Source organism: Carex rostrata, chromosome 7 (assembly GCF_964058835.1).
Source record: "Carex rostrata chromosome 7, lpCarRost1.2, whole genome shotgun sequence".
NCBI lineage: Eukaryota > Viridiplantae > Streptophyta > Magnoliopsida > Poales > Cyperaceae > Carex > Carex rostrata.
In genome coordinates, this window is record NC_135924.1 from 9775828 (window position 1) to 9800982 (window position 25155).

Genomic DNA, 25155 nt, shown 5'->3' on the forward strand with positions numbered 1-25155 from the left:
CCGTGTGCTCTGCTTTAGAAGTCGTGCGTATCTGCTTCAATTTCCATGCTCACATATCTTAAGTAAATCTCACTCGGATGCTTCCTGCTGCTCGAGATTCGACAGTTGGGATGATTGTGCTTGTTCTAATATATCACTCGGAATGGATAGTGGGAATTCTTTCTCCGGCTAGTGTGGAAGTGATTGGTTGGATTGTTGTGTGGTAGTATGCTCGATCATCCTCCTCTCTTCCAAAGTCCCTCAACCTTCCCTGAATCGAAAGGGTAAGCAAGCCTACTCTTCCATCAGCTCCTCTCATAGATCGGTGCGCTTTGACAAAACAAAAAACAGTGTTTGAGTTAATTGAATCCAAAATTAGGTCCGATGTCCATCAGACTTATTCCGTTCTCATCCTGGAATACTTATCCAGGATGTCCAATAATTTGTTTCTCTAAAAATGGGGACACGCAAATAAAATTTCTCTAAAATTGTTTGAGCCGAATATTGTTGTTGTTTGCTCGTAAAATTTTGACTTAAATTTATATGTACAAACTTCTAATTAAAAAAAAAAAAATTCAGTTACTGACGTTACGGTTTGAAAAATATAAAAGAATTTATATGATGGAAAAAAAATAAATTTATGTCAAGAATAAAAAAGTTATCAAATTAATATATGTATAGACATAGAATCAATTACAACACACCGTTGAAAAGGAGAGCATTAATTACCTGACTGTTTTGTGGGGTTCTTTTGCGGAACCCAATCCGCTGCTTTTCTTAGTAGAAAATCAGCCGGTTGCTCTCCATTTTCTCTCTTCAAAGAAGAGAAGAGAGAGAAAGTGAATTACGTGGACCCCAAAGTAAGAGGAGAGAGAGAAAAGAGCACAGAAATAGTATGGAAAGAAAAGCACCGGATCTCATTCCTTCTTTTGCTGCCCAATAATCAGATTGGTTTAAATGCTTAGTTCTCAAGTTATAAAAGTACACAACGTGGTTCATGCATATGCTTCCTTGCGAGTTGCGATGTGCTACATAAAAATAATTGAATTGACCGGGAAATAATTTTGAACTGTCTCTCAACTTAATTAGTGTCTAATTTGAGTCTGATTAGTATAACATCAATGTCATTTCAGTCTATATAACATCAACTTTAAAATCTATTGAATTTATTTAAACTGATTTACTTCATTAGTTGTGTGTTTACATGCAAAATTTTTAATTTTTCGAATTTATTTAGCATCAAGTCAAGCGGTCAAATGTGTGAGTTTTTAAGTTAATTTTAATACATTCATTTTTTAACATTTTTACTACTTGATTTGATACTAAAATAACTAAAAAATATAATTTTTTTTGCATGTAAACGCATCACTCATAAAGTAAATTGATTTGAATTAGTCGTTTGAAGTCTATTCAATCAATTTTAAAATTAGTGTCATATGACACCGATGTTATACTAGCCGAACTCATCTAATTTAGCCTCTAAAGTTAGAAAGTAATCGTTGTTATGTCTATTTCCATTTGTTCCAATTCCGTTCAACCCGGAATTTGCAATAAAATTTAAAGGATTGATGAAACTAAATTTCTCATTTTAGTAATTGAAAAAGGGACCTAAATAAGAATTAAGATAATTTAATAATTGGCAAAACTAAATTTTATTCTGTAATATTTGGAAATATTTTGAAAATACGAATATCTAACTGCAGCACTGTCAATTTTTACTGATTGTAGTTAATATCAAAGTATACTAATTGGTCAAAGATTTTAGAGAATATTTTCTTTGTGGATGGCAATTTTAAATAGGAAAAATATAAAATTTCCTAAAGCGAATGTCTTCAACATGCTTTAATAAAAATTGACAAAAGGTACCCTTAAAAGATTGAGAGATTTGCTTTAGTATATATATATATATATATATATATATTAGATGAGGAGGGTTCAGATGCCTTCATTTTTTGTGCCCCATCATGCCTCTATTTTCTAAAAATATAATAACTCAGAAATTTAAAATTTAAAAGTCAAAATAAAATCGTTACATGTGATCTATGTTATTTTATCTACGTGCTAATTAAAAATTATCACATTCCAATTTTTTTTTTTATGTGAATCAATAAGTTGAAAAATCAACGTCTAAAAATTAGCCACAATATTACATTTTTTACAAGCTCTTGATGACAATCAAATTAAAATTGAAATCTCATATTTTTTTACATGTGCATGAATAAAATGATGTAGATCACATCCAACGGTTTTATTTTGATTTTTAAGTTTTAAATTTTAAATTATTAAAGTTTTTAAAAATGAAGGCATTTGAATCCTCCTCATATTATATTTAAGTGAAGAAAACTTTAAAATTATTTGGACCATATGATAAAGAAGGATGATATAAGAAAACTAAATATATATTTTTAATAATAAGTCTTACAAATAAATGAGAGAGAGGTATGTTTTTTTTTTCTTTTTAGTCAATTTAACTTATCCTATATAAGTATATATTGAATAGTACATAAATAATATGATAATAATTTTGTCATAAAATTAACTTTCTAATTATATAAATACTGTCCGATCAAATCAATTGAGATCGTTCATATTTTACTTGTATACTGGAGGCTCACCTATCAATTAAGTACAACTGATAATTGTTGCATCAATTAATTATACAATTGTATGTACTTAATTAATTCTTAAATCAACCGTTCCAATTAATTATACAATTTCTTTAAATATTGTGATCTGAACAGAGTTTCAGTTCTTTTAATTAGGCTTTCTGCCATAAATTTGACTTTTCCTTTTAGAGTATTATATAATTCTCAAGATTATCATAAGTGATCCATATTTAAAAAAAAATAGAATCAATTTTAATTATTTTAATAAAACAAGCATCATTGATTTGTTTTTTATAAGAAGCAGCTAGGAATCGGTGGAGGGAGAATTTAAATTTTGTTTTATGAAATCTGCATTGTTTATTTCTACCTATTCTTCCCTCCACTGATCCTAGGATCAGTGGAGCTTTTTTCTTTTTCTTTTTTATAATAAAAACCAACTCAATGGTACTTGTTATGTTAAAATAATTAAAATTGGTTTTATTTAAAAAAAAAAAAATCAGTGATTCATGGATGGGACAAAATCTAAAACTTTCCTAATCTCCAGCTTAATCCAATTTAATGGGTAGAATTTGACTAGAAGGTGTATAACATGTACAAACAAATTGAAATTGATCAAAAGAGAAATGTATTGGTTTCAACAAGAATTTTAGTATTATTAATTTTTAATGAAATATACAAAAGAAAATTTCAAGTTTTCCAAATATTTTAACTGGAGAATACATAATTTCCATCAAGTAATATATGTTTTTTTATTTATTTATTTATTTATTTTTTTGCTTGAGAGTAATATATGTTAAATTTTGAATTTATACATGTCAATTATTTTCTGTGGACCATAAGGGACCACCCACGTTGGTGATTTGTGTTGTAAGCCTCCAATCAGACCAATATAAACCGTCAAATTTAGAGAATCTAGCTCTTTGTTATTAATCCTTGTATGTTTTCTGTTAATAATTAAATAACTAGAGTCAATGGAGACACTGATGTAAGGTTGGATGGACAATTAGTAGGTAGCTGGACACAACATTTTCCTTTCAATAGGCGTTATTGGTTAAAACTCCGTTTGAGAGATCCAGCTTTGAGGGAAAAAGAAACAAATTAGTTAAAAGAAACTGCCAAATTTTCCTTTTACCTTTGCACCCTCTTTTTCTCTCCTTCCTACCAATCTCCAAATATGACCTACAGGTAACCATCAGAACAACAATAGGAAAACAAAAGAACTTACAAAAGAAATTAATAAAAAGGAAGCCATCTGAATCAACCAACAATGGAGGATGAAGAACAACCGCAACACCACCAAATCACCACCCCTCTTTGTGAGTTTCTCTCTCTAGCTAGTCTGTTTGTATCTTTCTCTCTTTAACATTATCTTGTAAATCATGCAGTGGAGCATGCACCATCTACCTCTTCACCGGGGAAATATTCGGAAGAAGAGGAAGAAAACTCTCCAATTGAACAAGTTGCTTTGACTGTACCGGTCTCAGACGACCCGACAGAACTGGTCCTCACCTTTCGCATGTGGGTCCTTGGTACCCTCTCGTGTGTCTTACTCTCCTTCCTAAACCAATTCTTCTGGTACCGCAAGGAGCCACTAACCATCACTGCCATATCTGCTCAGATTGCTGTCGTACCACTCGGGCATCTCATGGCTGCCACGTTACCGGCACGTGTATTTTTTGAGGGGAGTAAATGGCAGTTTAGTCTGAATCCTGGTCCATTTAACATGAAAGAGCATGTACTGATCACTATTTTCGCCAATTCTGGTGCTGGTACGGTGTATGCAATACATGTTATCACAGCAGTAAGAGTTTTCTACAAGCAGCACATCACCTTCTTTGTTTCTCTGCTTGTTGTGTTCACTACACAGGTATTGACTATTGATGGATCTAAAAAAGATACTTTATGGTTAATTGTTTTCTCTTCTGGATATAGATCCACATTTGATTTTTTTTTATTATTTTATAGTTTGTTTTTTCTGTGCATTTGAATTTAAAAATTTATCGGGGAATGGTAGGTGTTGGGTTTTGGTTGGGCTGGAATATTCCGGCGATACCTGGTCGAGCCGGCAGCGATGTGGTGGCCATATAATTTGGTTCAAGTCTCACTTTTCAGGTACGCTGGTGCTTCTCAGATCTTATAATTTCTTATACATTTTTAGATATTTATTACATTGATGTTTTTTATTTACTATGAGATATGAGAGGTTGTAATTCATAGTTATTAGTTATTTTTGTTTTAGAAAATTCAAGGATTTCAGCTGTTCTTAAAATGCATAATTTTTTTTTCATTCAACTATACATACTGCAATATAAAATTATAAATTATTTTTCAAATCCAAAATTTTCTGAATGTCTAGATATTGAGATATTTTTTCCTCATAATTTGTCGGCCGATGCACTTGATGCAAAAAAACGTCCAATTGCAAGAGGTAGCTGGCGCCTGGCAATGCTCCCTGTGGGTCCCCATTTGATTAACTACCAGTCTGAAAGAAACAAAAAATCGTACAGAATCTCTTTTATTTTAAAACTTTCTATTCAGAATTTAGATGTGGAGATTCTCCAGCCAAGAAAAGTACCTATCTGTATTCACAGAGTTATCCCAGATTTTATGGAATTCGGATCCAGTAGAGTACCGCACAAGGGAATCTTTTAGAATGATTCCCTAATTGGTGGATCTGGACCGTTCTTTTAACTTGGCACAAATCTCAAAGCTCAAAAATACTGCCCTCTATTGCGACCCGAATCTCAAACCGGTTGAGATTTAATCTCAAACCGTAAAGTGAGGGTGATCCTCTACAATACTACAGAGGATACGGATTCGATTTTATGGGTCTATCCCAGAATTTATATATGGAGATTCTGTGCTGTCAACACTTCCAAACTTCAGGGGACAATTTGGGAGCATTGTATCAGTACTCAGCCAGGCATGTGACAACCTGGAGCAAGCATTCTTATTGATTTTTTTAATCCCAACTGGACACGTTCAAAATCATCTTAAATTAACAACGTTGACATTGGATTCATAATGAAAAATTATGATAAACTTAAGCAAATTAAAACGGTGTATTTCTCATAGTCTTTGAGTGTAAATGCAGCTTACAAGGATATTTTTTCCATGGATTTAATGGAAATTTACCAACCATTATAATATATAATATTGATTACAAAGTATATATTATTATTTATTGTAAGAACTGCTGTGTCTTTTTTTTCTTCTTCTAGGTAGGTTTAAGAGTTTGATGCCCTTACAATTCGAATAAATTAAAATGAAAAAATTTAAACATGAAACCCAAAACTATCGCTTGTACGTCTCTTCTACGAAAAGAGAAACAGAGAAATATTCAGCTGTCGGTCATACACACGTATCGTTCTCCATTTTGTCTGTTTATGATGGAGAGAAAATATATCATTGGTTAACCGGTCAGTTTCTATTAAGGACCCAAAGTTGAGTATATATATTGACCACCTCCTACTGGACATGTCCATTAGATATTATGATTTATAGAGAATTTTCAATTATAAGAGAGAGTGATTACAATACTCCCAAGAACTTTGAATGTGTATTAACCAGCATTTTAAATTTGAAAATTAAACACACATGAATTTTCCTTTCGGAAAAAAATGAACTAACAATAGTATTGCTTTCACATGAAAATAAAAGGAGATAAATCAAGGCAAGAAACAGATTTAGTAAGTTGCCAATGGATATTGACTTGATAATCTTGATATTAGGGTATTTGTATGACAATCAAGGTGTTATATATTGATTCAAATTTGCAATTAGTTTACTATAAGAGATAATATCAATCTGAAAATTGAAAACTGTAAGGGACAATACCAATGTCCTGTAAAATTTACAAATGGAACATGAGATGAGATTTTCTGACAGGATCCTGACTGAATTGTGACCTTATTTCTTCCTCCACAGGGCACTACACGAGAAGGAAGAACGCAAGAAAGGAAGCCTGACCCGGAACCAGTTTTTTCTAATAGCATTTATATGTAGTTTCGCATATTACATATTCCCAGGATACTTATTCCAGATGCTCACCTCTCTCTCTTGGATTTGCTGGCTATTCCCACATTCTGTCTTAGCTCAGCAGCTAGGCTCTGGCTTATACGGTCTTGGGATCGGTGCTGTCGGCCTTGATTGGTCAACCATTTCCTCATATCTAGGTAATGCATGTGCTTGATGTTATCTACAAATCAAGTAATTAATTTCAAGTTTTCAACATACTAATGGCTTCTTTTCATTCTTCTTTTTTCCCCCATTTTTTAAAATAATATAGGTAGCCCTCTCGCCAGTCCCTGGTTTGCAACCGCAAATGTGGCAGCAGGATTTATCCTCATAATGTACATTATCGCCCCAATTGGGTATTGGCTTAATGTGTACAACGCCAAGTCATTCCCTATATTTTCAGACGGGTTATTTACAGCAAGTGGGCACAAGTACAATATCACAAGCATTATCGATTCAGATTTTCATCTTGACATCAAGGCGTATGAGAAGTATGGGAATCTTTATCTCAGTACCTTCTTTGTGGTGACTTATGGCGTCGGTTTTGCATCTCTCACGGCTACCGTCACTCATGTGCTTCTATTCCATGGAAGGTAAAGATAGAGGGGTTCATTTGTGTAAAATTTGGTACAATTTGAAAACACATTGATCATCCATTGGGCGATATAAAATATTAGACTTCAGTTTTATCAAATTGACCAAATAATTCTCAAATTTATCAAATTTGATTGACAACCTAGTACCTACTAAATCATGGGGAACATATGCACAGTTTTGATTTCTTAAAATTTTAGCAATAATGTAAATAATTGTTGGATAAATTTGATTGCCAATATTCTTGCTAACAAATAATATGGTCTGTGAGCAGAGAGATTTGGCAACTGAGTAAGTCAGCATTCCAAGAGAAGAAGGTGGATGTGCACACAAGGCTCATGAGTAAATACAAACAGGTGCCAGAGTGGTGGTTTGTGTGCATCCTCATTGCCAACATAGCACTTACAGTTTTTGCATGTGAGTATTACATTGAGCAGCTCCAGTTGCCATGGTGGGGTGTGCTTCTCGCATGTGCTCTCGCTATTTTCTTCACTTTACCTATCGGTATCATCACAGCAACAACCAACCAGGTGCAATTTATTTTAGAAATTTGGAAGGAAGAACAAGTTTCAATGTTTATGAGGCTAATTCTATGAATCCATATTTTTGTGTCAAACAGACACCGGGTTTGAACATTATCACAGAGTACATCATGGGCTATCTCTACCCAGGCCGTCCTGTCGCAAACATGTGCTTCAAAGTATATGGATACATAAGCATGACACAGGCGCTAGCATTTTTGCAAGATTTCAAACTGGGTCACTACATGAAAATCCCGCCACGAACCATGTTCATGGCACAGGTTAGGTCTCCTACAATAAAATCTACAACCCCGGTTTCTCTAAAAAACAACAAAAATAAAAAATACCATGTTCATGAGATCAAATATTCATACATGGCAGGTGGTGGGGACCGTACTTGCCGGAGTAGTATACCTTAGCACAGCATGGTGGCTGATGGATTCAATATCAAACATATGCGACACCGAGCTCCTCTCATCTGACAGCCCATGGACGTGTCCTAGTGACCATGTATTCTATGATGCCTCTGTCATCTGGGGACTCATCGGGCCTCGTCGCATCTTTGGTGACCTTGGCATGTACTCTGCAATTAACTGGTTCTTCTTAGCTGGAGCCATTGCCCCACTCCTCGTATGGCTGGCCCACAAAGCGTTCCCCAACCAAACATGGATTACTTTGATCAACATGCCTGTTTTGATCGGTGCAACCAGTATGATGCCACCGGCTACGGCAGTGAACTACACAACTTGGATAATTGTTGGGTTTTTGTCAGGATATGTTGTGTACAAGTACAGAAGAGATTGGTGGCAGCGTCACAATTACGTGTTATCTGGCGCATTAGATGCCGGGCTGGCCTTTATGGCTGTGTTGCTTTATCTTTGCTTAGGTTTGGAAGATATAAACTTGAATTGGTGGGGGAATAACTTGGATGGATGTCCATTGGCATCGTGTCCGACTGCAAAAGGTATTGTGGTCGAAGGTTGCCCTGTTTATTAATTCCAGGATCAACATTTTCATCTAGAGAAACAAATTTGAGTTTACACCATTTAGATTCTAAAATTCAATGGATTCTGTGAATATGTTGCTACAAAATCATATCAATTCCTTGTAATTTTGATTTTGTAATGGAATGTACAAAAACTTAGGGCTTTTATTTAGATTGCCCTGTACAAAACAGGTAATGAGCTCTTTAGCTCTGGTATGTTGGCAAAACATAGTTTAAGGGAGCTGCAAACAAACAAACAAAAAAATACCAAGTGCTGGTACTGTGTAAACCCAATAAAAGACCTTAGTTTGTTGTTAAATAACAACAACCAAGTGCTGGTACTGTGTATTGTGCACACTACACAGGTGATGAATCCATAAATACCTTGGTTGACTTCGTCTTTATCATATCTAAAGTACTGAACATTGGAGCTCAGATTTGAGCTTGATTTCTTCAATTCTTCTGATCAATTTATTCAAATTTCTATATTTTGTATTACCTTTTCAATTATACGATTAATTTTGATTGTCTCATAAGAATCGTATATAGGCAGTATATAGCCTAGGTGTTGGGTTTTGGTTGAGCGGCAATATCTTGTTGAGCCAGCAGCAAGGTCTCTTTTGTGGTACAACAGGCAATTATGTAGAAAATGGTGTATAACTAAGTACAAAAATTTTGAGAAAAAAACTGAGAGTCAATTGACCCATTACTTCTTACCAACTCCATCTCTGCTTGCACCTACCTAGGTTGCTTTCTTAATAATACATTTATGCATAGGAAACATGGGGAAATGCTAAGATAGGGACAATTAAGCACCACTTTTTTTAATTATGATTTTATTTTTTTGAGTAATGGTTAGAAGCCAAGCCACCCAATTATATAAAATTATAAGTTTTATATACAAATACAACACTTCTGAAGTAGATCGGTTTTAATGGTTTAGATTCGTCATTTGGAGCATAACCGATAGATTTCCCAGGTGATATCATGACATGTCGCTATATACAGTATCGATAGCATGCCAGACATACTCAAAAAAAAGAAAAAAAAAAATAGGCCTTCTAGGGGGCATATACTTTTTAGAGAGAATTTCTAGTGTACCATATAAACTTTTGAAAGAGCTAATTTTCTCATGAAAACATCGTAATATTCGATATGTCAAAAAAAATTAACATTTTATCCAATCCCCTTTTATTTATTTAATATTTATTTAGTAATTTTAAAAATTAAATTAACAATTATATCCTTTTATTTTAAAGCCTCCTCTCTCTCACATTTGCAGTATTAAAAATTTGTGATTTCCTTCCTCCATTAAATAAAAACTTCTTGACTAATTATGGATGAAGCTTGATTAGAGTAATTGAGTAAATCCTGAGTTCCTGAATCATGTAGTTCTTAATTTATAGAAGTACAGAACTTGGGTCCTGCATGCTTCCTTGCAATGAGCAACCCAAAATATTGGTATTAACCGGGCAAATGTTTTAACTGTCAGTCAAATTTCTGTCTATTTTAGCCTCCAAAGTCAAAGTCATTAAATTAATTCATGCCTGACTGGTGATGGGGACCCTACTGAAATAAAAAGGAAGCTATCTGCCTATCTGAATCAACAAACAAGGCAACAATGGAAGAAGAACAACAACAGCAACGCCACCAAATTTCAATCCCCCTTTGTTAGTCTCTCTCTCTTCCTCTCTATCTTTAGTCTGTCTGTATCTTTCTCTCTTCAACAAAAATTTGTAAATCATGCAGTGGAGCATGTACCCTCTACCTCTTCACCGGAAAAATATTCGGAAGAAGAAGAGGAAGAAAATTCTCCAATCGAGCAAGTCACCTTGACTGTACCGGTCTCAGATGACCCGACAGAACTGGTCCTCACTTTTCGCATGTGGGTCCTTGGTACCCTCTCATGTGTCTTACTCTCCTTCCTAAACCAATTCTTCTGGTACCGCAAGGAGCCACTAACCATCACAGCCATATCTGCTCAGATTGCTGTTGTACCACTTGGGCGTCTCATGGCTGCCACTTTACCGACACACGTGTTTTTTAAGGGGAGTAAATGGGAGTTTAGTCTGAATCCTGGTCCATTTAACATGAAAGAGCATGTACTGATCACTATTTTTGCCAATTCTGGCGCTGGTACGGTGTATGCAATGCATGTTATCACAGCAGTAAGAGTTTTCTACAAGCAGCACATCACCTTCTTTGTTTCTCTGCTTGTTGTGCTCACAACACAGGTATTGATGGATCCATTAGATTCTTTATGGTTCTTTTTTTTTCCTTGTAAATATAATTCCATATTTGATTTTGTTGTTCTTTCTTTTATAGTTATTTTTCTATGCATTTTGATTTATAGTTTTCATTGCAAATGACGTGGAATGACAGGTGTTGGGTTTTGGTTGGGCTGGAATATTCCGGCGATACCTGGTCGAGCCGGCAGCGATGTGGTGGCCATATAATTTGGTTCAAGTCTCACTTTTCAGGTACACTGGTGCTTCTCAGATCTTATAATTTCTTATAACATTTTTAGGTCCTTATTATATTGATATTGGAGTAGAACTAGGGTGTTCTTAAGTTCACCAAGTCTCTTGGTGAACTCAAGTCTAAAACCCATCAAATCGGATTCAAATAACGAATTCGAACCATTGAAACCCGCCTACCTTACGAGTGATGCGTCTACATGTAAAAATTTTAAATATTCGAATTAATTTAGTATAAAGTCAAGCGGTCAAAATTAAAAGGTTAATAAATTAATTTTAATGCATTCATTTTCGAACCTTTTTTTACCACTTGAGTCTATGCAAAATTAATTTCAAAATTAAAATTTTCTTACATGTAGACACATCACTCGTAAAGTAGACAGGTTTCAACGGTCCAGATTCGTCGTTTATAGCCGATTCAATGTGTTTTAGACTTGAGTTCACCAAGGGACTTGGTGAACTTAAGAGCACCCTAGTTCTACTCTTGATATTGTTTATTTAATATGAAAATGTGAGAGGTTGTAATTCATTGTTATATACAAGTTAAATTTGTTATAGAAAAATTCAGGATTTTAGCCATCCTTAAGAATTTAGTAATGCATAAAATTTAAAAGTGAGAAGGCATAATTTTTTCAAAGGTTTATGAATATCAAGATGTTTAGCTCAGTTTTTCTAATAATTTGTCGTGGTCTACATACTTGATGCAACAAAAGTCTAGTTGAGAGAACCAGCCTTTTATCTAGTGGTTAAAGATAATAATTTATATGTGAGAGACCTAAATTCAAAATTCATATGAAAGTCTCTGGTAAATATTAAAAGTTGGGGAGAGTTGCCTTTCCTTTTTATCTTAAAAAAATAATAACTAATGATGTACAAATCGTTATTATTGCAAATATATATATATAAATGAAAATCACAAGGTATGTGAAGATGGTACCAAGTTGCAAATATAATATAATGTCAAATCTCCATTTTTACTCAAAAAAAAAAAGTCCAATCGCAAGAGTTAGCCGGCAATTCTCCCGTGGGACCTACGTTTCATTGATTAATTACCAGTATGAAAGAAACATTAAATCATACAGATCTCTTTTATTTTAAAATTATTATTCAGGATTTAGTCATTGTTTCTTTAAGGTTAGCGGTAAGCAGCCATCAAACTATTGTATCCAAGGAGAAAAATTGTACAAGTTACCAGGGCTACCTAGATATGAGGATTCGGAGATTCTCCAGCCAAAAGAAGAAAAAAAACAGAATTCTGTACTCAACAGAGTTATCCCAGATTTTGTGGATCCCTTCCTGATTTTATGTACTGTGAATACTACAAAACTTCAAGGGACAATTTGGAAGAATTGTATCAGAACTCAGCCAGCCATACGACAAGCTGGATCAAGCATTCTTATTAGCTGTTTTCTCACCTGATACTCCTGATTTTTTTTTTTTCTGTAGCATACAATAAAATTAAAACCTAGACAATAAATCTGCAATATTTAAAAATTTAACACTATGCTAACTGCAGTCTGTATGTACTGACTCAGTACCTATAATTCTTAGCGGCTCTGTAAATGAGGAAGAGGATTTTTAGCAAATAGGACTGGTATAGGATACATTGAGACACAGAATTCTGGGTCAACGACTGCCACCGATCCTTAACTCGGGAAACCTTTCGTAATGGATATTGAATTGAAAGTAGGGTATTTGTATGAAAATCAAGGTGTGATTGATTCAAATTTTCAATCAATTGGCTCTAAATGCCCAATTTGACAAATGTAATCCTGTATATTTTTACGAAGAGAACATGAGATGAGATTTTCTGACAGGATTCTGACTGAATTGTGACCTTATTTCTTTCTCCACAGGGCACTTCATGAGAAGGAAGAGCGCAAAAAAGGAAGCCTGAATCGCAACCAGTTTTTTCTAGTTGCATTTATATGTAGTTTCGCATATTACATATTCCCAGGATACTTATTCAAGATGTTCACCTCTCTCTCTTTGATTTGCTGGCTATTCCCACATTCAGTCTTTGCTCATCAGCTAGGTTCTGGCTTACACGGCCTTGGGATCGGTGCCATCGGCCTAGATTGGTCATCAATTTCCTCATATCTAGGTAATGCATGTGCTTGATATATTCTACAATTTAACAACTAATTTCAAGTTTTCAACGCACTAATGGCATCTTATCCTTTTGTCCTTTTGTTAACGAAATAGGTAGTCCACTTGCAAGTCCCTGGTTCGCGACCGCGAATGTGGCAGCAGGATTTATCATCATAATGTACATTTTCACCCCAATGGGATATTGGCTTAATCTGTACAATGCCAAGAAATTCCCTATATTTTCAGATGGGTTATTTACAGACACCGGGCACAAGTACAATATCACAAGCCTTATTGACTCAGATTTCCATCTTGACATCAAGGCGTATGAGAAGTATGGGCCACTTTATCTCAGTGCCAACTTTGTGGTGACTTATGGTGTCAGTTTTGCAACTCTCACGGCCACTGTCACTCATGTGCTTCTATTTCATGGAAGGTAATTATTGACCTCTTTTATAGAGAGGTTCATTTGTGCTACTATTAAGTGCTCACTAAACCATTCTCAAATTTATCAAAAATGATTCATGATTCTAGTACCTACTAAATCGTGGAGAACATATGCGCAATTTCAATTTTTTATTTTATTTTAGCAATTGTGTTAATAAGTTTGCTAGTCAATATACTTGCTCATACAAATTATGGTCTGTGAGCAGAGAGATTTGGCAACTGAGTAAGTCAGCATTCCAAGAGAAGAAGGTGGATGTGCACACAAGGCTCATGAGCAAATACAAACAGGTGCCAGAGTGGTGGTTTGTGTGCATCCTCATTGTCACCATAGCACTGACAATATTTTCATGTGAGTATTACATTGACCAGCTCCAGTTGCCATGGTGGGGTGTGCTCCTCGCATGTGCTCTCGCCATTTTTTTCACTTTACCTATAGGTATCATCACAGCAACAACCAACCAGGTGCAATTTATTTTAGAAAATTTGAAGTAAATACAAGTTTCACAGCATATGAGGCTAATTCCATGAATCAATATTTGTGCCAACAGACACCAGGTTTGAACGTTATCACAGAGTATATCATAGGGTATCTCTACCCAGGCCGTCCCGTCGCAAACATGTGCTTCAAAGTATATGGAAACATAAGCATGAAGCAGGCATTGACATTTTTGCAAGATTTCAAACTGGGTCACTACATGAAAATCCCGCCACGAATCATGTTCATGGCACAGGTTAGGACCCTATAATAAAATCTATGGCCCCGGTTTCTCTAATAAAAAAAAAAAAAAAAACCATGTTCATGAGATCAAATATTCATACATGGCAGGTGGTGGGGACCCTACTTGCCGGAGTAGTATACCTTAGCACGGCATGGTGGCTGATGGATTCAATATCAAACATATGCGCCACCGAGCTTCTCTCATCTGACAGCCCCTGGACGTGTCCTGGCGACCATGTATTCTATGATGCCTCTGTCATCTGGGGACTCATCGGGCCTCGTCGCATCTTTGGTGACCTCGGCACCTACAGTGCAGTTAACTGGTTCTTCCTAGCCGGGGCCATTGCCCCACTCCTTGTCTGGCTGGCCCACAAAGCATTCCCCAACCAAACATGGATTACTTTGATTAACATGCCGGTTTTGATAGGTGCAACTAGTTCGATGCCACCAGCTACGGCAGTGAACTACACAACTTGGATAATTGTTGGGTTCTTATCAGGATATGTTGTGTACAAGTACAGAAGAGATTGGTGGCAGCGGCACAATTATGTGTTATCTGGCGCATTGGATGCCGGTCTAGCTTTTATGGCTGTGTTGATTTATCTTTTCTTAGATTTGGAGAATATAAACTTGAACTGGTGGGGGAATGACTTGGATGGATGTCCTTTGGCATCGTGTCCAACTGCGAAAGGTATTGTGGTCAATGGTTGCCCTGTTTATTAATGCCACAATTGTCATTTTCGTACAGCGAAGCAAATTTGAGTGAATATGTGAATATGTTGCTACAAAATTATATCAATTCCTTGTATTTTGATTTTGTAATGGTCTGTTTAAGAGACTAAAAGGACTTTTTATTCAGACTGCCCCATTGAAAAGAGGTAGAAAGCTCTTTTGCTCCAGTATTTTGGCAAAGCATAGTTTAATTTTCCCAAATACATTGTTTTGAAATGGATAGCCCTTTTCAAAAGAGTTAAGGGAACTAATTAAAATAAAAAAGGAGTTAAACGAAAGGGATGGGAGAGATAGACTAAAATGCCATAGCCCATAGGGGCACACGTTGCAGTGATTTCTCTTATGAAAGTAGAAGAATTGCAGTTGCCATAGCACAAAGTAGAAGAAAGAGAAATAAAAAGGACATTGCAGTTGACAATTTCTAAATTGCAAAACAGAGATGTATCAATGAATTTAGGATCTGTTTTTTTAGTTTAAGTTTCTATATTTTGTACCTTATTAATTTAAGGATTCATTTTGATTGTCTCATAAGAATTGTATTTAGGCGTTGGGTTTGGGTTGAGCTGGAATATTCCAGCGATATCTCGTTGAGACAGCAGCAATCTGGTGGCCATATATCTTGGTCCAATAGGCAATTGTGTATCTCTTCTTATATCTTATAAGTTTACTTTATTTTAAAACTTTTTAAATTGCAAACTGAATTGTCAGAATATATTCCAAAAATACTGGAAATTGCAAATAAATTACAGCATATATTCGAAAAATATCTGGCACCAACCTTTTGGCTTGCACGTCTTTAACTAGAAAAAGACGGGATTGGACTATAAGTTGTTGACAATGACAAGAGAAAATCACCTCTGTTTGGAAAAGTCTTCAAGTAACTTTCAATTGACAAAGAAGGGTCATTGAAGATAACCAAGCAACCCGATCCAATAACAGATTCTGACAAGCTCCAGTTTGTAAAATTACAAGTATCCCTACAGTTTAGGAATATACAGCTGTCTCAAATCCAGCTTGTAATCTGTGTATTAAGGTAATGGCAACGGCTAGGCTAGGAATCTTGTGTAATCAGGAAAGATCAAAGGCTAATTGATATACCTCTGTACACTACACTTGAGAGTTGTGATTGTGAATTATTATTCATAGCAATAAAATCCTCTCTACTATTCTTTGTAATATTGTATCATAGCAATAAAACAGCCCATATAGCGAGACAGCCAATTCGTGGCAATGGCAGAAATCAGACCATGACGGTTCGAGAGGAGGGCCCTCAGATGTCCAGCAAAACCATTGCTCCACCAATTTCTGACGCAAACATCTCAAACCGGTTGACCACCACTCTTCTCAATGGCACAAATTATTTGGAGTGCTCGAGTTAGAAGTACAAAAAATAAGTATAAGAACTTTTCTAAAAAACATAATTAGAAGTAGAAGAACCAATACAAATTTGCAAACAAAGAGACAAATTGAAAAGAAAAAAAAAAAAATCAAGTTAGAAGGAAAAGAAAAAAAAAAATATTACAACAACAAACATGACACTGAATCGTATTTGTGTTTAGAAATACGATTGCATATGCAATCGGATGCTCCGTATTCATAATATCATGCAGTCTTTGTAGCTGTACTTAAAATATCATGCAGTCCTTGACTCCTTTCTATATATATTGATTTGAATATGGAACTGCATATGCGATTCACGTGGATTTTCGCTAGTTGTTTCAAAATTCAATAAAATAAAAAATTTCATGCTTTCGAAGAGAAGTGAACTTATGACCCCGAATTTTTTAGAAGTACCATAATCCCAAAAACAATAAATCAAATAACCACGATTTTATAGAAATTTGAATTTTGATATGACCACATCGCATTTTTGCGGACCCCTTTTCTGAGAACCGCATCTAGGGGATGCGGACCATTAATGGAGTCTGCATCCCCTAGATGCGGCCCCTTTTTTTTTTTTTCCTTTTTTCTCTCTCTTTTCTTCCCAAACAGATGCGGTTGATATCGAAATTTTTCATTATATTTTTTAAAAACAAAAGATGTGCAAGTTGAAGATTTTTTTTTTTATATAAACCATAATTAGAATACAAATTATCAAATTTAAAATACATATATTGAACAATTATAAATAATTTCAATGATCTTTGAATAATAAATGAAACTGTAATCCATTAAAAAAATAAGCAAACACTCACAATAAATAGTAAATGCATTTTAAAGTTATGGTCGTTTAGAAAGCATGGGCGTGTCATCGATGTTTTAGCAATGAAACATTGATACATTTCTGGCGTCGTTAAGCCGAGCATAAAACATCGGTGCATTACCGGTGTTTTTGCACGGAAGCATCTTTTTTTTTTTTTTTTAAAAACTTTAAACAACCATAAGTTTGACTAGGAAAGTCTAATTTGCGCGTATGACCCCAACTCAGAAAGGGGGGGGGGACGAGACGGTCGGGACCTTGATCAGGGATCATCCCGGGGCACCCGACGGAAACAAAATTGCAAAAAAACATCGTTAATGCCTCAAAAATTTAGTTTAAGTTTTCTATCAACGGTAGACATACAACGACCGGTATTTTGTTTAGTGCAATTTAGGTTTTTGTAGTGTAATTATTAATTGTATAATTTTTTAGTTTACATGTAGAGTAATTTAGCTTTTTGCATGTAGTATAAATTAATTGTTGAATGATTTATTTTTTTAGTGTAATTTATATTTTTGCAGTGTAATTGTAGAATAATGTAGAGTAGAATGAATGTTAATATTTAATTGGGTTTGCATGTTATATATGTCAATATTTAATTGGATTTGCATGTTAATATTTTTTTATGTATTTATTTATATTGTAGTTGGATTTGCATGTTAAATAGATGTGGCTAATATATAAAATATTATATAATCATTCAACTTGCATCGCGTCTTTTGTTTAAAAAATAATATAATGAAAAATTTCAGTATCAGCTGCATCTGTTTGGAAGAAAAAAAATAGTCCGCATCCCCTAGATGCGGTCCCCAGAAAAGGGGTTCACATTTTAGGAATGCGGCAGTGTCAAAATTTGAATTTTCAGAAAATCGTGGTTATTTAGTTTATTATTTTTTCTATTATGGTATATTTAAAAATCTCGGCTTATGACTGACCATAGGCTGATCTAAACAAAAAATTCGGCACAACACTGTGCTGAAACCAGTGTTGTAGAAAACGACAATTAAGGCCAGTTAATTGGATAATTAGTCGTTAGTGATGACTAAATCGTCATAAATTTTTTCAATTAATTCACCGACTATTTTCGATTATAACAAATTATTTTTTATTATTGCTGATTAATAGCTCTGTCCGTCCGACAATTATTTACATCACTCGACTGAAACAGGGTTAGGCGCGAACACCTACACGGCTACACGGAGTCACGGAGCGTTTACAATATAGTAATATTTGACCAAAGGCAGGTATAGATCTCCAGAAGCGGTGCCGGTGTAGTAACTTACTGCAAGTTGCTAATGTCTCAAACCACACAAAAGTTTCTTAGTATGACTATCTTGTCAGAACGGTACAATACGTAATCAAAATCTCAGTATGAATCAGACAATCTCATTCAACTTTTCCCCGACAATTGGAGAGGAGAGGAAGCAGCCAGCAGCCAGAACCTCGTCTCCTTAGTTCTCAGTTCTCCCTCTATTGCGTTTTTCTTCTCGAATGGATGCTCTATCCACCCCGGTAGTCGCCTCCTTCAAGTCAGGCGGAGGCGGTGGTGGATCCCTCATCCTCCCCTCCTCCCCTAAAGCCTCCATCTCTCTCCTCAAAGCCTCCTCTCTTCCCCTTCCTTCCACTTCAAACCTCTCTTTCCACACCAAATCCCAATCGCTCCATCCCAAATCCAGGGCCAAGTCCCACCTTCACCCATCCTCTCTACCAAAATCCTACGCTTCTGTTCACCCTTCTTCCAATTCTTCTACTTTTCACCACCGTGCTGCCACTGGATATGCTGCTGCCCTGGCTGATGCGGCCTGCCGTGCTGGTACGGTTGCAGCAGCTGATGTTGATGCACGGCGGTTGGTGCGGCGTGTTAGAGGTGTTACTTTAGATCCTACTGTGAAGGATACGGAGAAGGCTGAAATGGTAAGTAAGATAAAGCATAAGGCCATGTTTGGTTGTGGAGTAAGAGGTGGAGTAAACCCCTTACTCCACGCTTAAGGAGCCAAACGAGGAGTAACATAGGCGGTTTAAGATGGAGTAAGATTTGAGCTAAACCGGAGTAACTTACACCACCTAGAGAGGTGGTTTAGCTTACTCCACCAAACATGATTAACTTACTCTGGTTTAGCTTGAAGTAAGAAATTTAATCCGGTTTAACTTTACTCCACAACCAAACATGACCTAAAGATGTAGGCTAAAGACCTACACTAATATGTAGTCTCAGTAATAATATAAATCAAATAAAAAAGAAGAAGAATAGTATATAAACCTGAATATGATTGCTGAAAACCTGAAACAATCTTTCCAGGCCCCTGGCTGTTGTATTTGGTTTAATCAGGTTCCTGAATGATTATTTATATCTAATTTATGTTCAATTGGACTTTAAGCTATTACAATTGGTTCAATCAATAATTGCTAAATTGGAAGATGTTGCCCTAGTGTAGACCTGAAACATGATATGACACTCATAATCTCATGTGCTGTCACGTGATCAATTATCACTGAATCGGGTCTGGATGGGACCATGTTAAGATTAATTAAAAATTAATTCATGGAATAATTTTTTTTTGAGATAAAAATGTGGGTCAAGCCTCCCAACCGGGTTTTGAACCTGCGATCACCAAAGCTGGTTCTCAAGTCTCAACCCATGTACTAATTGAAATAGGTGCAATATTTTAGGATCAAAAATGAATTTTCTCAAACCAAAATATGCAGAGAAAGCCATTCCCTTTTATATGATTGATTATATTTGAAAAACTCCAAAATAATGATCATGGTCAACTACCATTCAGCACTGGCTTGCATGTAAGTGTACCAGTAATGACCGGTACGGAGATATCTGTACTATAGTTATCTCAAAATGCTTTATCTTATTCCCTGTAACAGCAACCCCTAATATCTATTTCATGTGCGCACAACAATATTTACGCTTTATAATTGGATAACATTAACATAATACTAGATTAAACACATATATGTATCACAGGTAATGAAGTTAACACAGAGTGGTGGCTATGAGAAACATGTTGTGGCACTAATCAGCCTTCTGGCAAAGAAAGGAAAGTTGGGTTTGTTGGAGGAGGTTATGGCTGAGTTTTCAAAGATTTGTGATAAACTGACCGGCACAAAAGTTGTTGTGGTGGGCCCTTCAAAAAGCAGTGGGGATGCAACCGAGTTTGAAAGGATCGCCAGAGAAGTGCAGAAAACCAGCGGTGCTAGCCGTGTCAAGGTGCGGCATGTCTTTTCTATATAATTGACCTGTCATGATATGTGCTTGTGCTATGCTTGTCAATATATATAGTTCATCTTTTTGGAGTTTGATTCTGGAGCTTGGTTTGGTTAGCTTGAGATCTATGCATTTGTGAATAGAAACTATTTCTGATTGGTTGGGGGTAGAATTTGTATTTTTTTACACTGATTAAGGCTGGGGCTTGGGATACAAAGCATCTCCTTTTGTACCAGCAAGAATTATTGTAAAAATATTCAGCAATGGCTGGAAATAATAAGAAAACTCTTTTAACTAACACAGGTTTAACTAGCAATGGCTGGATATAATTATACCAATGATCATTAAATGCTTATTGTAATAAGTTTATTAGGTACATAATGATTTATGCTAATATAGTAACATTAGCATATCAGTCCGTATGCTAACCGGTCAAATTTTGCTTTTCCATTCCCGAACGGTCAATTCGAGTCGCTCAATAAAATCTAAATATACAAATTTATCAGTTTTTTTTTTTATTTTGTGTTGAGATTTATGTATGTTTATGTATTATATGAAACTATAGAGATCGTTTGGTAAGATAGGAATTATAAAATAGTTGAGCGTGTTGAATGAAAATGTAACGCCTATATAGGCCCAAAAGAACAATGGAATTAATACAAATCATTTTTGAATATTTTATTTTTGGTATCAGGCATTTGGTTTAGAGTTAGCCTCTTTTTTCTATTTTTCTCTCTTTTTCTCCGAATTTACTGTAGCTTTCCAAGGCAGAAGAAGGTCCTTCCACCACCGCCAGGCTCGACGGAGCTCCGCCTCCCTCCAGGCGGGTCGCCTGACCCCGCTGGTCACTACCCCGTGCTCCGATCAGCCATCGGAGCTCCACCCCGCCCTCTTTGAGCTCCGCCTCTCCTGCTCAGATCTGCGTCTGAGATGAACTAGGCCGAGCTCAGCCTATCCGTCAGCCTCTGTCTTGCTCCGGTCAGCAGTCATCTAGTCCGACCAGCAGCCACCAGCCACCCCCAGCCGCCACCTTGGTCCGACCAGCAGCCGCCTCTTCCTAAATCGTCGGCCGAGCTCTTCTCTAGACCGACCAAGCCACTAGGTAAGGGGTTGGGTGTAGATTTGGCTGGCGTGGGAGGCCTTTACCCCACGATACCCGAGAAAATGGGTGCTTGATTGGGATTAATCGGGTTTGTGCTCGAGTCTTGATGTATTCAATCGAGATCGGGTAAAGAGGAAGAGAAAGAAAGGGGAGATGATGTGGATCTTGTCTTGAGGGATCAAGATCGGGTCCAGAGAAAGAGAAATACGAGCGATTCGGACTAGGGTTGATACATGAGGCGTACATCTGAGTCCGATCGATGTCGGGAAAGGAAAAGGAGAAGGATCCGTATGCGGAAGCTATTGGAAAGCTGACTCCGGAGGATGTCTCTACCATGATGACTCATATGATGCGACAGTTTGCCATGTCTGGTTTTGGTCAAACTCCCGCAGCTCCTGTAGTTCCTGTTGAGCCGAGGCAGCATAGGTTGGATCTTACACCTATTGATACGAAACTCGATGGGCCAAAGAAGTATCTGAGTTGGTCACGTCGAGTGATGTACACTCTAGAAGGAAAGAATCTAGAGGGGTACTTAACTGGAGATAAGGCAGAGCCAACTGAGGGTGCACTGGGGAGAGATGAGTGGAAGGTCATTTATATGCAGGTGTACATCTGGCTTCTGAGCTCGTTGCCTTCGTCTATTGCAGACACAATGGATGGCTTAGAAAAGGTAAATGATGTCTGGGGCAAGTTGAAAAGAACTTATGATGGTGTGGGAAATATCATGAAGGTGTACTAGATCAAGGGGGAGATCTCGGATGTGGTACAAGGGGCGAAGACCGTGCAGGAATATGCCATAGAGCTGGAGCGCTTATGGTTAGAGCATGATCACTACAGGGTCCGACCATGTTGCCTACACCCTACGTGTTCTGAGAGAGAGGCATCCATGGATGATAAGACTATGTTGTTCCTCAAGCATCTGGCACCAGCATTTGAGCAGGGGGTGGCTATATTACTGAGCGGGAACAGGATTCCCTCGCTTGCGGAGGCAGTCTCAGCCATGATACAGGAGGAGAGTCGGATGAGGCTACAGGCTGGGGCAGGAGGACCTCCAGTAGTGAGGTCAGCACTTGCAGTCTCCAACTCAGGTAACATAGGGTACAGAAGCGAGACTCGATAGTGCTACAACTGTGGTGAGGTAGGTCACCTGAAGCAGGCTTGCCCTAAGCCACCAAAGGAGATAGATACAAGTGGGAGGGGGCAGTGGGAGTTGTGGTCTACCTCACCACAGTTGTAGCACTGTCGAGTCTCGCCTCTGTACCCTGTGTTACCTGAGTTGGAGACCGCTAGTGCTGACCTCACTCCTGGAAGTCCTCATGCCCCAGCCTGTAGCCTCATCTGACTCTCCTCCTGTATCATGGCTGAGACTGCCTCCGCAAGCGAGAGAATCCTGTTCCCGCTCAGTAACATAGTCATCCTATGCTCAAATGCTAGTGCCAGATACTTGAGGAACAACATAGTCCTATCCTCCATGGATGCCTCTCTCAGAACACGTAGGGTGTGGGCAACATGGTCGGACAGGTTTACGGTTTGGTTCGCTATTTGGACCGGATATGCAATAGAACCGGATATATTTAATTAAACTGGCTGGTTTTATATAAAAAATCGGAGTAAAAGAAAAAAAAAACCGGTTTTATATTGGTTTTTTGTCCATTGTTGTCATGTGACTATTTTCAATTTTGAATGGAAATGAACAACTTTTGAGGAGAAAAGGGAACACATTTTTAGGAGAAAAAGTGGAATCTAATGTGTATTATTCTGTGGCTAACTTTGTGTAGTCATTTATATTTTGTAACATATTTTTGTAAACAATTATGTGTTTAAGAATAATTTAACATTTGTTGCAATATTTTTTTTTTATAAACTAAATATTAATTCTAATATGAATCATTAGGGGTTCACTTGATCACAAAAACTAAAGAATTTCTATGTAGTTATTCAATTTATTTATGAAGTATAAAATATAAAATTTCTTCGATAAAAAAAAAAATTTCATAATATTTTATTTAATTATTTTACTAATTCTAACAATAAGTTCTACATTTGAGCTACAATAGATATATTATTTTCTAATAAAAAATAATTATTTCTAATATATAAATTTACTTTTATAGTACATTGTTAATATGTATATTGGAAATTTTATTACATAAAACATAATTATTTATAATAATAATTATATCTTATAAATAAATATGTAAGTATTTAAAAAATCAGCAGTCAAACCGGTTGAACCATCGGTCTGACCAGTGAACCGTTAAACCGGAGCTTTACCGGGTCGACGTCCGGTCTGGTTCTGATAACATTGGCTCCAACTCTATGGCATATTCCTGCACAGAAGAACAATACTATCAATACAATTCATTTTTGAATACAAAAGAACAATGGCATATTCGAGTCACTCAATAAAATCTAAATATACAAATTTATCAGTTTTTTTTTATTTTGTATTCATTTTTTAAAGCTTTATTTGTTTAATATCCAAAATATTTGTATTCTATTTTTTAAGGAATTGGAATCTTTATATTTACATTATCTCGCAGCAAATACTTTTCAATTTTGTTTCATATTTTTTGAAGGAATTGAAAACTTTATTTCTTTGACAACAAATAGATGTTGCAGATATTTAATAACTGTGGTCTAAAAGTTCTACAAAAATGTACAAAGATGTAAATGCCTGTTAAATGACTAAGTTGAGCATGTTTTTGAGCTTTGGAAATCATATTAACAAGGTTTCTGAGTAATATATGTATTATATTCGTGCTATCTTTTTTTTCATCTCTATTTTTTCTTTCTGAATTTGACAAATTGTATGAACAAAACGCTATTGTATCTCAAATTGTTCATGAAAACTATGAACTTTTTGTTTGTTTTGTAAGAATAACGTAATCTTTATATATTATTTGTGTTATAAAAAACTATTTTCAAACTCTATATATTATACTGAGTTCCCAATCTTAGATTCTGAATTATTTTAAAATTATTAATCTGTAATTGAAATTGAGTTAGATTATATACATTCATATCCCAAAATTTTGTAACCAAGGGGAAGGAGGGGCCCAGACCTTGTCTTCACTCGAATTCAGCCCATCTGGTTCACAAGTTGGTTCTTCATAATCAAAGCCTAATATAGCCCAAATGTTATACACTACTGGGCTGAGCTGCAAAATCGAATAGTTGTGATCAAATAATGAGATAACACTATAGCAGTAGTAACTGATATCACAATAAGAACAGTAGTAACTGCAAAGTCGAAGCTATCCCTATACGTGGCTGTACCACCTGTAAAATATATATATATATATATAAATTTTAAAAAATAATTATAAATCTATTGAAGTTATCTTGAATTATAATTTTTTTTTTACCTAAGTGAGAGTTGTTTGATCACAAATGAAAAGTGGTACACTTCACGCCAAAAGCATTCCTCGTATCCTCATCAGCACCACCGAAGGGAGGTGGCTCTTCT

At 36.0% G+C, this 25155-nt stretch overlaps 2 protein-coding genes across 8 annotated transcripts; both read left to right on the forward strand.

Annotated features, from left to right (window-relative positions):
- The first annotated feature begins 3663 nt into the window (after positions 1–3663).
- On the forward strand, positions 3664–15944 carry LOC144556975 (oligopeptide transporter 7-like). 5 transcript variants are annotated; one of them, XM_078305489.1, is made up of 9 exons: positions 3685–3901; positions 10452–10936; positions 11085–11182; positions 13036–13283; positions 13385–13706; positions 13924–14179; positions 14266–14448; positions 14544–15149; positions 15731–15944. In XM_078305489.1, the coding sequence occupies exons 1-9, from the start codon at positions 3853–3855 to the stop codon at positions 15827–15829; spliced, it is 2346 nt and encodes a 781-aa protein (XP_078161615.1). In that variant the 5' UTR covers positions 3685–3852; the 3' UTR covers positions 15830–15944. The 5 variants fall into 5 exon arrangements, with proteins under 5 accessions (XP_078161617.1, XP_078161615.1, XP_078161618.1 ...); XM_078305488.1 differs by lacking the exon at positions 3685–3901 and adding an exon at positions 10238–10372; XM_078305491.1 differs by lacking the exons at positions 10452–10936; positions 11085–11182; positions 13036–13283; ... (3 more) ...; positions 14544–15149; positions 15731–15944 and adding exons at positions 3971–4452; positions 4600–4697; positions 6513–6760; ... (2 more) ...; positions 7816–7998; positions 8099–8905 and having other exon boundaries at positions 3664–3901.
- A 2842-nt stretch (positions 15945–18786) lies between these two features.
- On the forward strand, positions 18787–20882 carry LOC144556976 (ATP synthase delta chain, chloroplastic-like). Of its 3 annotated transcripts, XM_078305495.1 has the most exons (3): positions 18787–18913; positions 18947–19281; positions 20321–20882. In XM_078305495.1, the coding sequence occupies exons 1-3, from the start codon at positions 18859–18861 to the stop codon at positions 20609–20611; spliced, it is 681 nt and encodes a 226-aa protein (XP_078161621.1). In that variant the 5' UTR covers positions 18787–18858; the 3' UTR covers positions 20612–20882. The 3 variants fall into 3 exon arrangements, with proteins under 3 accessions (XP_078161621.1, XP_078161619.1, XP_078161620.1); XM_078305493.1 differs by having other exon boundaries at positions 18808–19281; XM_078305494.1 differs by having other exon boundaries at positions 18813–19281; positions 20345–20882.
- Positions 20883–25155: the final 4273 nt, after the last annotated feature.

Excerpts from the sequence above, each read along its gene's own strand:
- LOC144556975 (XM_078305489.1), top strand. The coding sequence starts at position 3,853 with ATGGAGGATGAAGAACAACCGCAACACCACCAAATCACCACCCCTCTT. Across the intron at positions 11,183-13,035 it reads GTTCAAGTCTCACTTTTCAG|GGCACTTCATGAGAAGGAAG; the intron begins GTACACTGGTGC and ends CTTTCTCCACAG. Across the intron at positions 13,284-13,384 it reads ATCAATTTCCTCATATCTAG|GTAGTCCACTTGCAAGTCCC; the intron begins GTAATGCATGTG and ends TTAACGAAATAG.
- LOC144556976 (XM_078305493.1), top strand. The coding sequence starts at position 18,859 with ATGGATGCTCTATCCACCCCGGTAGTCGCCTCCTTCAAGTCAGGCGGA. Across the intron at positions 19,282-20,320 it reads ATACGGAGAAGGCTGAAATG|ATTAAACACATATATGTATC; the intron begins GTAAGTAAGATA and ends ACATAATACTAG.